At 32.5% G+C, this 13,163-nt stretch overlaps 1 protein-coding gene across 6 annotated transcripts; it reads left to right on the top strand.

The window, feature by feature from the left end:
• Positions 1–1,250: 1,250 nt before the first annotated feature.
• On the top strand, positions 1,251–9,473 carry LOC114746379 (ELMO domain-containing protein A). Of its 6 annotated transcripts, none has more exons than XM_028934630.1 (10): positions 1,251–1,450; positions 1,784–1,839; positions 4,010–4,119; positions 4,931–4,999; positions 5,221–5,336; positions 5,426–5,480; positions 6,571–6,691; positions 7,903–7,953; positions 8,228–8,322; positions 9,031–9,473. In XM_028934630.1, coding segments are annotated over exons 1-10 (777 nt in total). In that variant the 5' UTR covers positions 1,251–1,448; the 3' UTR covers positions 9,133–9,473. The 6 variants fall into 6 exon arrangements, with proteins under 6 accessions (XP_028790463.1, XP_028790470.1, XP_028790432.1 ...); XM_028934637.1 differs by having other exon boundaries at positions 1,784–1,833; XM_028934599.1 differs by having other exon boundaries at positions 1,251–1,839.
• Positions 9,474–13,163: the final 3,690 nt, after the last annotated feature.

Genomic DNA, 13,163 nt, shown 5'->3' on the forward strand with positions numbered 1-13,163 from the left:
TATAATTAACTAACTTATCTAACTTCCTTAATATAATCAAATTAATTAAATAGTATTATATTAAAGATCAGAGGGGTATATTGGTGATTAACATGCGTAGAAAATATGTTAGAGAAGTATATTTCTACGCATATGATGACAATGGTTTTTTTTTTTTTGGGCCAGCCATATGATGAAAATTCATCATGTATGGTTTTTGCGTAACGTAAAATCTATTAAGGAGTGTTTAGGTAAAAATCAAATCATTATTTGAAAAAATAGTTTATAAAGAAAAAGTTACTTTCAGAATGATTTTAGAAGAATAGATTTTATGAAAAAAATGATTTTGATAAGATAAGAATGTTTGAATGGTCATTATTATTATCGCTTTTTTTATATTCTAAAAAAGACATAAGTTAATGTGTAATTACATAAAGAACTAATTTTAATTTATATTTTTATTTTAAAAAGTTGAATAGACATATGTAAGACCTATTTTTTTTTACTACTTCTAATTCTTAATATAAAAGTTAGATAATTAATTTGTAGATATTAAGAAAATTATTTAATATAGTTATTTGTAATAAATACTTGTTATATTTTTTAAAATATTCTTTTTAAATATGTGCATTGAAACTACCATTTGATATTAAACATTTTATCATGTGTAATTACTATGAGAACTACTTTAAAAATATATATAAATATAAGAAGAAAAATGAATTGAGATATTATATTTAAGACCAAATTAAATCTTCAGCTAACTTTCATGTTAAGAACTGAAAGTAACATTTATATAATTAATTAATAATTAATATTATATTTGGTCCTAATTATAAGACTTTGTTTGTAATTTATATATTTTTTTAATCTTTTTTCCATTTATTACAAGGTCATAGTTGGGAACAACAGTGTCTTTCTCTTTTCTAACCTACTTATTATTTTTAACTAATTTTAAATGATAATTTTATTGTAAATTAGTATATTTAAATCTTATAATATAATAACGAGGGAGGAGTTTTTCTTTTTTTTTTTGCCTGATGCGTATCTCTTTCTGTTTTGTTTTCCAAGGACAAATGAATGAATTGTATGTCCCCATGATCACAGAAACGTTTCAGATTGTTTTTTTTTTTTAAAAAAAAATCGAATCGAATTAATTGAACCAAATTTTCGCATAACGGAAACAATGATAATACTGATAATTTATTTATTACCCCACGCTCTTTTGTCATAAGCAAAACGCCAACGCCTTCATCAAGCAGCCACGGAAAGCCACCAAGCGAGCTAGCAAACGAGCGATGTGAGAGAGAGAGAGAGAGAGAGAGAGAGAGAGAGAGAGAGTGAAGGCGAGCTGTATCTGTAACTGTCTCCATGGCTTGTTTCTTCTCTCAGATCTTCCGAAATCCCTAGCTATTACTTCCTTCAACATTCTTCTTCATCTTCTCACTATTTGCATCATCTCCCTTTACATGTAAAATTTGTTCGATTTTCTTCAGTTCACCAATCTTTTCCCCCCTTGTTTGTTTCCTGAGGAAATCTGGATTTCGGCGTTGTGTGTCTGGTTTTGTCCATTTTTGGAGCCTTTGGTGCTATTGGTTTGGGTTTTGGCGGGTTCTCTGGGAAAATTTTTGGAGATTGATCTGGTTTCTGCTTCACCTTTTGGCGCTTTTAGTTAATTGGATTGTCGAGGAATGGTTTTCTGAGGGATTGGTAACTTTTGGGTTTAGTAGTTTATGATGCGGTTGTAGTTTATTGAAGTATAGTAGGATATGGATGATAGAGGTGGCTCATTCGTTGCTGTCAGGAGGATTTCGCAAACTCTTGAGCGCGGCAACACCTGCCAGTCAGCTTCCGGTAAATGTATTAAATTTAAATTTCATACTGTTTATCCTTTTTCTGTATTTTTGCAATCCTCTCCCACCCTCCTTCCTCTGGAGTTTTCATTTCTGGTAAACGCATTATATTTCATCACAGTTCATCGTTTTCTGTATATTTTGCGACTCTCCCTGAAGTGTTGTTTTCAGTCATTTCGTGTTGACAATGGTCTTAATAATGCATTTATCTCTACCTCGCAATTTTATGAAGTACCGATCTCTGAATCGAGATCGAGTCAAGTATGAGAAGCTTGATCATTGTGCAAGTTAAATTTGCATGATGCTTGCTGGTATTTCAAATTGCATCGGTGGGTAATTTCATATTGCTGTTTTTTTTTTCCTTTTTAGTATGGATTTTTTTGGTTTATACTTTTATGTATATTTAAATATTTTTGGCAAAATACATCTTGCGCGATTTTGGGGGGCAAAAAAGTCTTGCGCGATTGACAAAAGCGCATTCGAGGCACCTACACCCTTTTACTTCACTCTGACCTTTGCTTTCTGACCGGTACATGCGCCCTCGTTCGGTTTGATTGAATAGATTCAAACTATTGATCGAGTTTTTTTCGCTTTTATTTTTTCCTTCTTTCTGGTGAATATTCCATCCTTTTGAGCACAAGAGCTCTTTTCTATGCTTAATTTATAAATGCTATCTATTAAATGGTTATCTCTTGATCTAACTTTATGTCGCGCACCTATACAGCCAACGCCTCACTGTACATATATTTTGACTTCTGCAAATCTATAATATGAAGCTGGGAGATATATATATTTTATGAGCGAAGCCGGGATAATTTATTGCAATGCTAGTCTTATCATAAAATATGAAGAGGATACTAATATAAAAATTTTATCAAGCCACACTATTCATGAGCCATGAAGAACGGGGATCATTTTTTCGATCCTGTGCCGTGCATGGAACCCACACTAGTTATAAATAAAGTGAGGTGCTGATCTTTTAATCCTCTCTGGTTCTGCTTGAAATTTTTTAAAAAAATATTCATTATGTTTTGGCAAAAGCGCTGCTTTTTCTGTTGCGTTGGTTCTCAGTTTTTGGATCATGTGTCTCTCCCTTTGAGGGTTGCTGGGGCCTGTGCAGTGCTTCGAACCCATAGTAATTGTGAATAAAGTGAGACGTTGGTCTTTTTATCTCTGTTAAGCTGCTTGAAATTTAAATTTATTATGTTTTTGGAAAGAAGTGCTGCTTTATCGGATGCTTTGCTTTGGTTCAAAGTTTTTGGATCATGCCAATGGCATTGTAGCCTAGTGGTATCAATGCTTCCTATCTAGAGAGGTCATAGATTCAATCCCGCTTGTAACCTTAGGCTGTTAGTGCTTGCCCTTTTAATTAAAAAAGAAGTTTTTGACCATGTATATCTCTTCATTTGAGGTTGTCTGTGCATGCAAATCAACGGTAGCACCCAGATTTTACCTTTGTTTGCACTTTGCAGTAATGAGAATCATAGGCCTAATGCTGAATTTGTTGAAAGATTATTCTTAGTTTAAGTAATTTGCTGGGGCTTGAAAGCCTTGAGGGGTAAAAGGGATAGGAGACATATGACACATTAATGGCAGGCTACTTTAGGTAATGTACTTAATTTATTATCAACTTATCAATTTATTTTAATTTTTTCTCTTTACTTTTTTTTTTTTTTATCATTTGCGAGGATTTAATGTCAAACTCTATGCTTTTCCATTTGGTTCTTACCATCCGATTACTCTCACTAGAGTTGACATGTAATATTTTTAGTCAAATGCTATACGTGCATTAGGCAACTTGTAATCTTCCTGATTTCCTTGAAAACATGTAATATGTGCCTACTTTTAGAATTGACATGAAAGTCAAAGTGTACTTTCTGTGGCATATACTGCTCAACCATCAGTACCATTAACTTCTTAATATCCTCTCCATAATGTCTTTTGTAGTTGGGCCTGAAATGATAGTTTGTCATCAGGTTATATCCTTTTTCCTTTTGCCTGAAATCAAAAAGTTTTCTATATGCTGCTGTAGTCTAAGAAGCTTAATGGATCCGATTTCATTTTACTAAGTAGTCTAAGCCAATGAACCATCATATAGTTAGAATTATATATTACTTTTTAGAACACTTAGTATTTCCTTGTTGCCATAAACTTATGGACATTTTATTTGTTTACAGCCGAGGCTGTGGCAGGATCAACAGCATGGCTTGGAAGAGGATTATCTTGTGTTTGCGCACAGAGGAGAGATAGTGATGCTCGTCCCTCTTTTGATTTAACCCCATCACAGGTAATAATCTTGTTATTTTGAACACTGATGAAATAGTTGAAGAAGCAATTTTGTAATTATGCTGTAGGAAGTTTCAGCAAATTGAATTATGTATAAGAACATGTGATATTTAGTGATCAAATTTTAAGGTTTTCTGCTGCTGCAAAATTTCACTTGAGTCCAGATTGATTGTAATATTTTTATTGGAGTACAGGTTATCAGTATTCTTTTGGAAAGATAATGATATTCAGAGTCAAGTTATTCAATCTGTTCTATGAATGATGGCCCTGCCTTTTGTTCTTTGGTCTTGTATAAATAGGACAGTATATAGTAGATCCATCAAGGTCAATAAATAATGTTACACAAATGACCTATCTTCCCTTGCCTCCAAGTGAATGTTGCAGTTACAATGTTTCTTCATTGAAAATTGAGGGCAATACACTGTTTAGTCAGTCCATCTCTTTGATTTGTTCTTTCTCGAACAAAAAATTTCTGCTTCTTTTGTTTGGTTCAGTCTTGGTGTGTAAAAGATATCTTGCCTTTAGGTGGTTATATAAAAGGAAAATTGAAGAACAAGTTGTATTAAACTGTTTCTTAGTCAAAATTAATTTTTCATGGCTTGTGGCTTTCTTGTTCCCTGGTGGAACTCATAGGTGTCATGACGCCTATGATTCGCATGATTGGGTCTGTTCTATTAATTTTTCATGCCTTTTGTTGTGTTCATTTTAGAATAGAAGTAATATCTCTAGTTTTGACAGCCTTGTTTTATTAAACATCATAATTTGTAACTTGGCCACAACAAATCATTGTATTGTTGAACTTGGACTCTCAGGAGGAATGCTTGCAGAGGCTACAGAACCGTATAGATGTTCCTTATGATAGCTCTGTTCTTGAGCACCAGGTATCTGATTTGTTAATAATATCAAGTCTTTGTAAATGATGTTGCAATAACTATTAATTGTGTTGAAGAATTCATCTTTATGTGCCCATGGCTTTATGTGTTGTCTATTCCTTAGTACATGGGCAATATGATAGGCTTTATATGTTGTCTATTCCTTATTACACGGGCAATATGATATTCTTAGACTCTGGTTTGCATGTGGTAATTTTGCTTTATTTTAGGAGGCTTTAAGGGCCTTGTGGAATATTGCCTTTCCTGAAGAAGAACTTCATGGCTTGATATCTGAGCAATGGAAGGAGATGGGTTGGCAAGGAAAGGATCCTTCAACAGACTTTAGGTGGGTATTTTGTTTTCTAACTTCCTGATCGTGTCAGCTATCTAACTACATCTTATTTTTAATGATTTATTATTTGGTTTATTTTTCAGGGGCGGTGGGTATATATCTTTGGAGAATTTGCTATTTTTTGCCAGGAATTTCCCAGTATGGTCTCCTTTTCTGTTTTCTCTTTTCTTTTTTTTTTTATTATTATTATTATTTTGAATTTATGCTTTGAGGAATGTTTAAGAGGCTTAGCATTTTGAAATGGAAGGTCTTCTGGCTTCAGTAGTAGCTCATGTGAAAAATTAAAAAAAAAAGTAACAGTTTAACAGGTTTCAATATGTCTGTAAAAATTGTAGGAAGTCACATTGTTTTCTGTGCAAACTGCTAGTTTATCTCAAAATGAACGGTCCGCTTAGTCAGTAAAAGTAGAATGTAACAGAAGATGAAGAGAGAATTGTGCAGGAGGCTATTTATTTGCTTGAAGGATGAGTCCTCATTGTTAGCCCTAGCCCTGCTTCTTGGTACTTGAATTGAATGGTTCATTAGGTAGCTGTTTGGTGCAATGGGGTAAAACATGATGAAGATTTTCATTTTTATCATGTCAATAGAGTTATCAAAGAAATAATGAAACATGTATTTTATTTCATCTACGAAATCTAAAAATTAGACATGTAATTTGTTCCGTGTAGGTTTTAGTTGAGACTTGAGACGCCACCAAAGTGATGTCATCCTATGTCACTATGGAGTGAATACCATTATACCAGAAACAGTGATCTCGGATGTCAGAATGAACATGTCGTGGCTTGTGGATGGTTATTGATTAATATTAAAAATTAAGTTAATTCTCAATAAATCTGAGCCTGCTTCTTCATTGGGAACTAATTAAATACTTTCATATTGGGGCAAAAAACATTGCATCAACTATGGTGTACTGTTTGCATGTTTGAATTCGTAGCCGCTTTAGATATCATTCTCCTGTTGACTAAGCATATTGTACATGTTTGATATGTTATCTACTTTCGTATCAAGACTTGGTATGAATGTGGCATGTGCTTATTAGTTTATACTCTTTCAGGGATCGTAGGTGTGTTCCTTGCATCTTTCTGATCATTGGTCCATGCATGATGTTTCTCTGTTGCTTTATTATAGTCAAAATCCCCAAAGAATAGTAAAATTTCATGACCCTAAAGTGACAGTAGTGTTTACTATTCATGTCTTTGTCAAAGAAGTAAAACTTCTTGTATTGCAGAAATCCTTCCAGGACCTTTTATGGAAGCAGGAAGGAGAACGATCAGCATGGGAATATCCATTTGCTGTTGCTGGTGTGAACATCACCTTTATGCTAATCCAAATGCTTGATCTTGAAGCAGGTTTTCATTTCTGTTACCATAACCTTTTATTATTATCATTGTTCATCAAATGCCTCTGGGCTTTTTAACACTTTCCTTTTTTGAACTATGATAATGTATAGTACTGCACCAAGCAGAACTCAAACAAAATGTGATCTTTGGCTTTCACCAGTGTTTAGAGTTTTATATGATGATATGAATGAAGATGCTTTTGCTGGTTTCCATTTTCGAGAAAACCAGACGTAACCTGTCATTTGTACCTGAAAGCTAAACTACTGCCTAATCCAGTCATAGACTATAAATGGTGCCGTTGAATTGGTCAAACTTGATCAAGAACTTATCAAAACCAGATCAAACTGGAGGATTAAGCATGTGTTCAACTACTAAGAATTGTAAATTTATTAGATTCGTTTTCACATATTTAGATTTAGATTTCATATTTTCTAGCTTATTAGAAATTTTTTTCAAAGGATAAACAAGCTTTATGATATAATATTATCTTGTGATGTTAGAGATGAAATGCTCACACACACACATATATAGGAAAATTAATCATTTTGTCTCCATATTTTTAACTTAGTTGTAATCCTTGCACTTTAAGTCGTTGTAACTCAGTCTTTATAGTTTTAATCATTTGAAAATTTAATCCTTGGGTTTTATGAAATATATAATTTTATTTTCTAAAATATAAGGGCCAATATTTTAAACTAGTTAAAGCTATATGGATTGAGTTGTACTGAGTTAAAGTTCAAGAATTGAGTTGGACTGAGTCAAAATTCAAAGATTGGGTTACAACCGAGTGAGAATTATAGAGACCAAAAGATTAATTTTTCCTATATTATAAATACTATATTCATAAAATTCATCAATTCCATCGTCCTGGTGGTGCCATATATAGTAGTTTAACGCTTTAGATCTGCTCATTGGAGAGATTTTTTTTTATTTTGTGGTGGATTGATATTGTTATTGGCAATTTGCATATAATAAATCTCTTGTGACGCAAGTCATTTGGGGCAATCCGAAGTAGCAAGACGGAGTGAGATATAGGTATCAGTAAAGTAAAAAAAAAAAAAAAAAAAAACAGAGAGAGAGTCTGGCTACACTTCTTTTTATGCAGGCTGATGTACAATTGATGTCTTTTCAAAGCGATGAGTTGAGTTGAATTTTGTTTCGTTCAAGAACTGAATTCAGTTTATGATATTAATTGTTAACAATATGCTTTGGCTATACAGTCAAGCCCCGGACAATGGTGGGAGCAACTTTCCTAAAACTTCTTGCAGGTAGCCTGTATTATGCGTATTTTTGTACTTCGATTTTTTCGTCCCTCTTCTATGATGGAAGAAAAGGGGTAGGATCTGAATTTGGTCATATTTGAATACTAACATCTAAACTGTAACACTTTATGGGACTTCCAAATATGCAATGTGTACAGCAATTAGCCAGAATAAGAAAAATATTTTTATGCGAACTTTTCTCTTCAAGGTCTGAAACTTTGTTTAATTATTACATCTAGTTAGCTGTTCAAAGTAACTACATTCTTTCATTATCGTCTGACAGAAAATGAATCAGCTTTTGATCTACTCTATTGCATAACTTTTAAGCTGATGGATCATCAATGGCTTACCATGCGAGCATCATACATGGATTTTAATGTAAGTGTTATCTGGTCTGAATGCTTCTGGTAGAAAGAGGAAAATCCAAAAGTCATGTGAATTTAAAATTTTGCGAAAATTGCATTCACTTTCCATGAGGTTCCAAAAACTTGCCATCGTGCTCTCTCTGGTTTCAACAATTTTTCACTAACCTCCTTTAAGTTTTTGAGCACTAACTTTTGGTTACTTGTGCTGCATTGATATGTGATTAGGCTATTGGGTTCTGAGTTTCTAAAAGCACATTTTTGTGTCAACGTAATGCATGGTTGGCTAGCAATTTTGGTGTTACTTAGGGAGAGAGTTAAGTATATATTGAAACTAGGAGGTGTGCACGTGTAGATTTTTGAGAACATCAAGGGAGATAAATGGTTAAAAGTGATTTTGAGGTCTGTATCGATAATGATGTGTGGGAAGAAAAACTAAATATCAACTTTGAAAAATACAGTGAGGCGTAAATCTTAACGCGGAGGGCAATAACTCTTGCAAATGAAGAGAGAAGATTTTTGTTAAGGCCATCATAATTTTAGGTTAACTTTTGTCGTCCTAAGGATCATGGAGAAATAACCATAGTGATTGTTTGAACCGAGGTTGATTTATAGAAACCCCCGATTTTTCTCCAGAGCAGTTGACATAGATTTTCATATTTTGATTCTTGGTGATTGGTGATGGTGACTACGGCTATTTTAATTTTTTTTATGTTGTGAACAGAGAGTGATGAAAGCGACGCGTCACCAGCTAGAGAAAGAACTTCTCCTTGAAGATATTACACGACTAGAAGATTTGCCTTCATACCAGCTTCTTACGAGATAGAGAGTGTACTAGGTTAGCTAACAGGTTTTTGTAATTGATCTTATATGCCATTTCTGCCAATTCAGGATGGAAACCTGTATTTCTGGGGCCATCTTAAGTGTGATGTCCTCAAGATTTTGGATGCAGCAGTAAAGATTTGTAATCCAGTTAGAGGCTTTGACTCCTCTAAGCACTTTCAAGAGCAAAGTGCAAGTGATTGTTGATGAGAAAATTGAGGTTGTTGGTCTCTGCAAATTCATATAGTTGATATTACTGAGTATTAATCTGAACCAAAGGGTTTGGCACGTTGGTTTGCTTCTTAAAAGAAAATGGAAATAATTATTGTTTGTTTATTTGCATAATTATTGGAGCTTATTTCTCCTTTATGATATGTTCTCAGATAATTTTCTTTGCTATGAAGTATAAACTGTTACAATGAACTTTGAAATTGGATTGGTAAATAACTTATTTGGAGCATGCATAATTAATTATGTATTATAATCCCCTATTTTGATGAAACAAAAATAAAAATTGCTTGAGTTTTATCTAAAATTATTGTTACTCAAGTCGGTTTAATTCAAAATATTAAATTTGAACAACTCCAATTGAAACAGAAACCAGATAATCGGCCTAAAAATAGGAATGTTAGATTCCTACTTATGATTGCAAAAATATTTGAAAAAGTCAATTTTCACTTTTGTAATTTTAGATGAAAGGGTGTCTCTGGTTTTTATGATTATGATCAAGAATCAAAAGTTAAACCAACAACACGAGCATTTATGAAAGGATTGCTTGTGGTCAGTTTCTATTCAATCTCTGGTTTTCATGAGCATTAATAATAGTCAAACCTCAAATTCAAGTCCACACGAGTAATAATGACGTTGAGAATAAGCCAACTCAACCCAAGAATAAATTTGATATGAACCTAGGTGCAATTCTATTATTTTAGCTTACGTACAAATAACAATACATTTAGATAGAAATTTTTTATTTGAGATTTACTAATTTCAAACTTCATTTCATGAAAAAGATTGAAATTATTAAATCAAAAATCAGGTTTGGAAACAATACATTAATAGGTTTTGATAACACTGAATTTATAAATAACAACATATTTTTTTTTTGTAGAAATTCATTATTTTTGATTTAGAAATTTCAAACTTTTTTATGGGATTCTCCCTATTTAAAATCTAGAAACATATAAAAATTGAAATTGAGAAAATAATGGAATATGATTAAAAATTAAAGGGGAAAATTCTAATAAAAATAATTGGTCTTATTATATTGCTAAGGCATTAATTATTATTTTGTGAAGAAGTACATAAATGAATGTAATATATATTTATTAATATTATGTTAAATTTAATAGGATTATTTGATGATAATTGATTTTAGAGAATTTGCTCAAAATGGATTAAAATTTAAGGACATAATCCCAATTCATATTTTAGAAAAAAAGAAAGAAAAAGAAGATTTAATGATAAGACTTGGTGACATTAAATAAAAGTATTTTAAATAATTTTTTTCAACTAAAGGATTATATATATAAATAAAGAGCAAGGAAAAAAAAAAAGGAAGCATCGGTTCAAAATGTGAATTGGTGAATGGCGAGAGCAATGGCCCGGGTTCCGCACTCTTCCGGCTTTTTTTACCAAAATACGACAAAACAGTAAAACTATATACTAAAATGCTACACTTTTAAAACTATTTACTAATATGTTGCACTTAAAATTGCTTTTGGGAAGAACGACTTTCAAATTATATACAAGTCATTCTTGGTGTGAACGATTTCACTTTTAAATTTTTTTTAAATCAAAAAGTGAAATCATTTCACTTTCTACCTTGCATGCAAAAATAAGAATCCCCGACGATGCTCTCGTGAGGCTACAACATATATAGTAAATATTACTTCATCTGACTTATATTGGATTAAAATTTAAAAACCCCAGTTTTTAAATTTTTTTCAAATAGAGCTTGATAAAATTTTCTATCATTTCATCTTCTTTTTATCTTTCTCAAACCAAACAGTACGTAACAAAAAAAGTTATGTTTTGATTGTAAATTTTTAATTGTAACAATTAAGTTGTAAGACTAAATTATTATTATTATTATTTTGGTCACATGCATAAAAAGCACATGCCCAATACTTGATTTTTTGTCAAACGGAACAAATGCCACACGACAGGCTTTTTTACCAAAATACTACAAGTAGTAAAATTATATATCAATATGTTACACTTTTAAGAGTATTTACTAATATGTTACACTTAAAATCGGTCTTCAAGTGAATAATTTTTAAAGTCATTTATCTAGTGAACAACTTCTTCATAATCTGTCCTCGATGTGCGTGAGGTGAATGAAAATCGTTCTTCTGGTGAACAACTTCAAAACTTCATCTGTTGTTGAATGACTTCTCCCCTTCTCTCCTGATTAAAATGATTAGTATAATGATTTATCAATCATTTGAATGACAAAATCATGACTAAATAATGAGAAAAAAAATGTTATAATGATGTTAAAACTAATTGTGAAATAAGTACAAGATGTATATTAATTAAAAATAAAAAGTAATAAATAAAGTTTAAGTTTATAAAGAAAAAATTCTCCACCTTACTGATAGTGACTTCCAGTACCACATCTTGGCCTTCTTCTCATACGTTGTGGGCGTTGTTGTTGCATGTCAATTTCTTGAGATTCAAATGTATCATTTGTTTGTATAGTTGGCGTGTTCAAATCAAACCAAGGTGATTCATTTAAATGTATAGATTGTCAAGGAGTGACAAATGCTTCATTTAATGGTCCACCATGTTCAAAAGTAGAAGCATTGTATTCAGCTGAAAATAATGTAGGATTATCTAATAAAGTCATGAATGGTTGAAATTGAGAAGAATTGGCTGAGTTGGAAGGGGATGATGATAAGGGTGCCATGTAATGAGACTCAAGTTGTGTAGGATCGACAGAGGTGAAGGGGTATGATGGTGACGGTGATATGCCAGAAGCTTGAGTAAAAATTGGAGGTTCCTGTTCCCTTACATTTTCATTTTCAATTATAGGTTGGGTAGACAAGTAACCACCGTGTCGCTTGCTCGGTCTATCATGAGGAATTTGTGGCCGAGGCAACTCAATTGTTGGTGGAGCGGGCTAAGGGTTCATATTAAAACATTATTCTCTAAGTGCAAGTAAAATGTTACGTTGGTCGTGAACAACCCTGTCTCGATAATCAACACAACTAGGGCATGTTGAACGAGAATTAATTGAAAGCCTGTATAGCTCCTCTACTATATCAGACTGAAAAAAATAATAAGATATAAGATAATAACACTTTTTGTATAAAAGAAAATGATATTAATCGTGAAAAGATGAAAAACTTACCGCACGACCTGTATCGCCATTGATATGTTGAATCCATCGTCTTGTATGTCTCCAATACCATTGCATGTACCGAGATGTTTGATCAAGTTCATCAAATGCCATAGGAGCATTAAAGCCATCTATCCCATGCTTGAATGAAGTCTGCGTATTTATCAATCCAATTTGTAGTTGTTTTACCTTGTAATTGGATCGTGTGGTAATTTCTCAAATAAACAGGCATGGAAGGAATTGGTCGCTGACAACCAAATTGCCGTAGTACACGGTTAGGATGATGCCATTCTATAATATTAAAACATATTAAAGGAACTGAAGCACGCCAAATTTCGGGTGTTGCCAAGCAATACTCACGAATCAATTGGTGCACATAAGGAGATTCATATGGCTGTCATATTATCTCATCACCGGTCATTTTATCTAGAAAGCTCCTATATCGGATTAAAGATGCAGCAAGTGGACGTGGGTTTTGTCTCACATTTTTTCATCTGTTATTACAAAAAAAGTAATGTTAAAAATTATATAATTTTAATAATATAAGAGCATAACAAATAGTTGGTGAATAAATTTAACATACCTAAAACCCAAAGAAGGTAAGAGAGGGTAGATATCAGATTATGGATCTGGATACCTAGGTTATTGTGGTGCTAGCATAGGAAAACGATCCCATGCCCATAAATGAAGTA

The sequence above is a fragment of the Neltuma alba genome, unplaced genomic scaffold (assembly GCF_004799145.2).
Source record: "Neltuma alba isolate B1F8T4 unplaced genomic scaffold, ASM479914v2 tig00000818_pilon, whole genome shotgun sequence".
Taxonomy (NCBI): Eukaryota; Viridiplantae; Streptophyta; class Magnoliopsida; order Fabales; family Fabaceae; genus Neltuma; species Neltuma alba.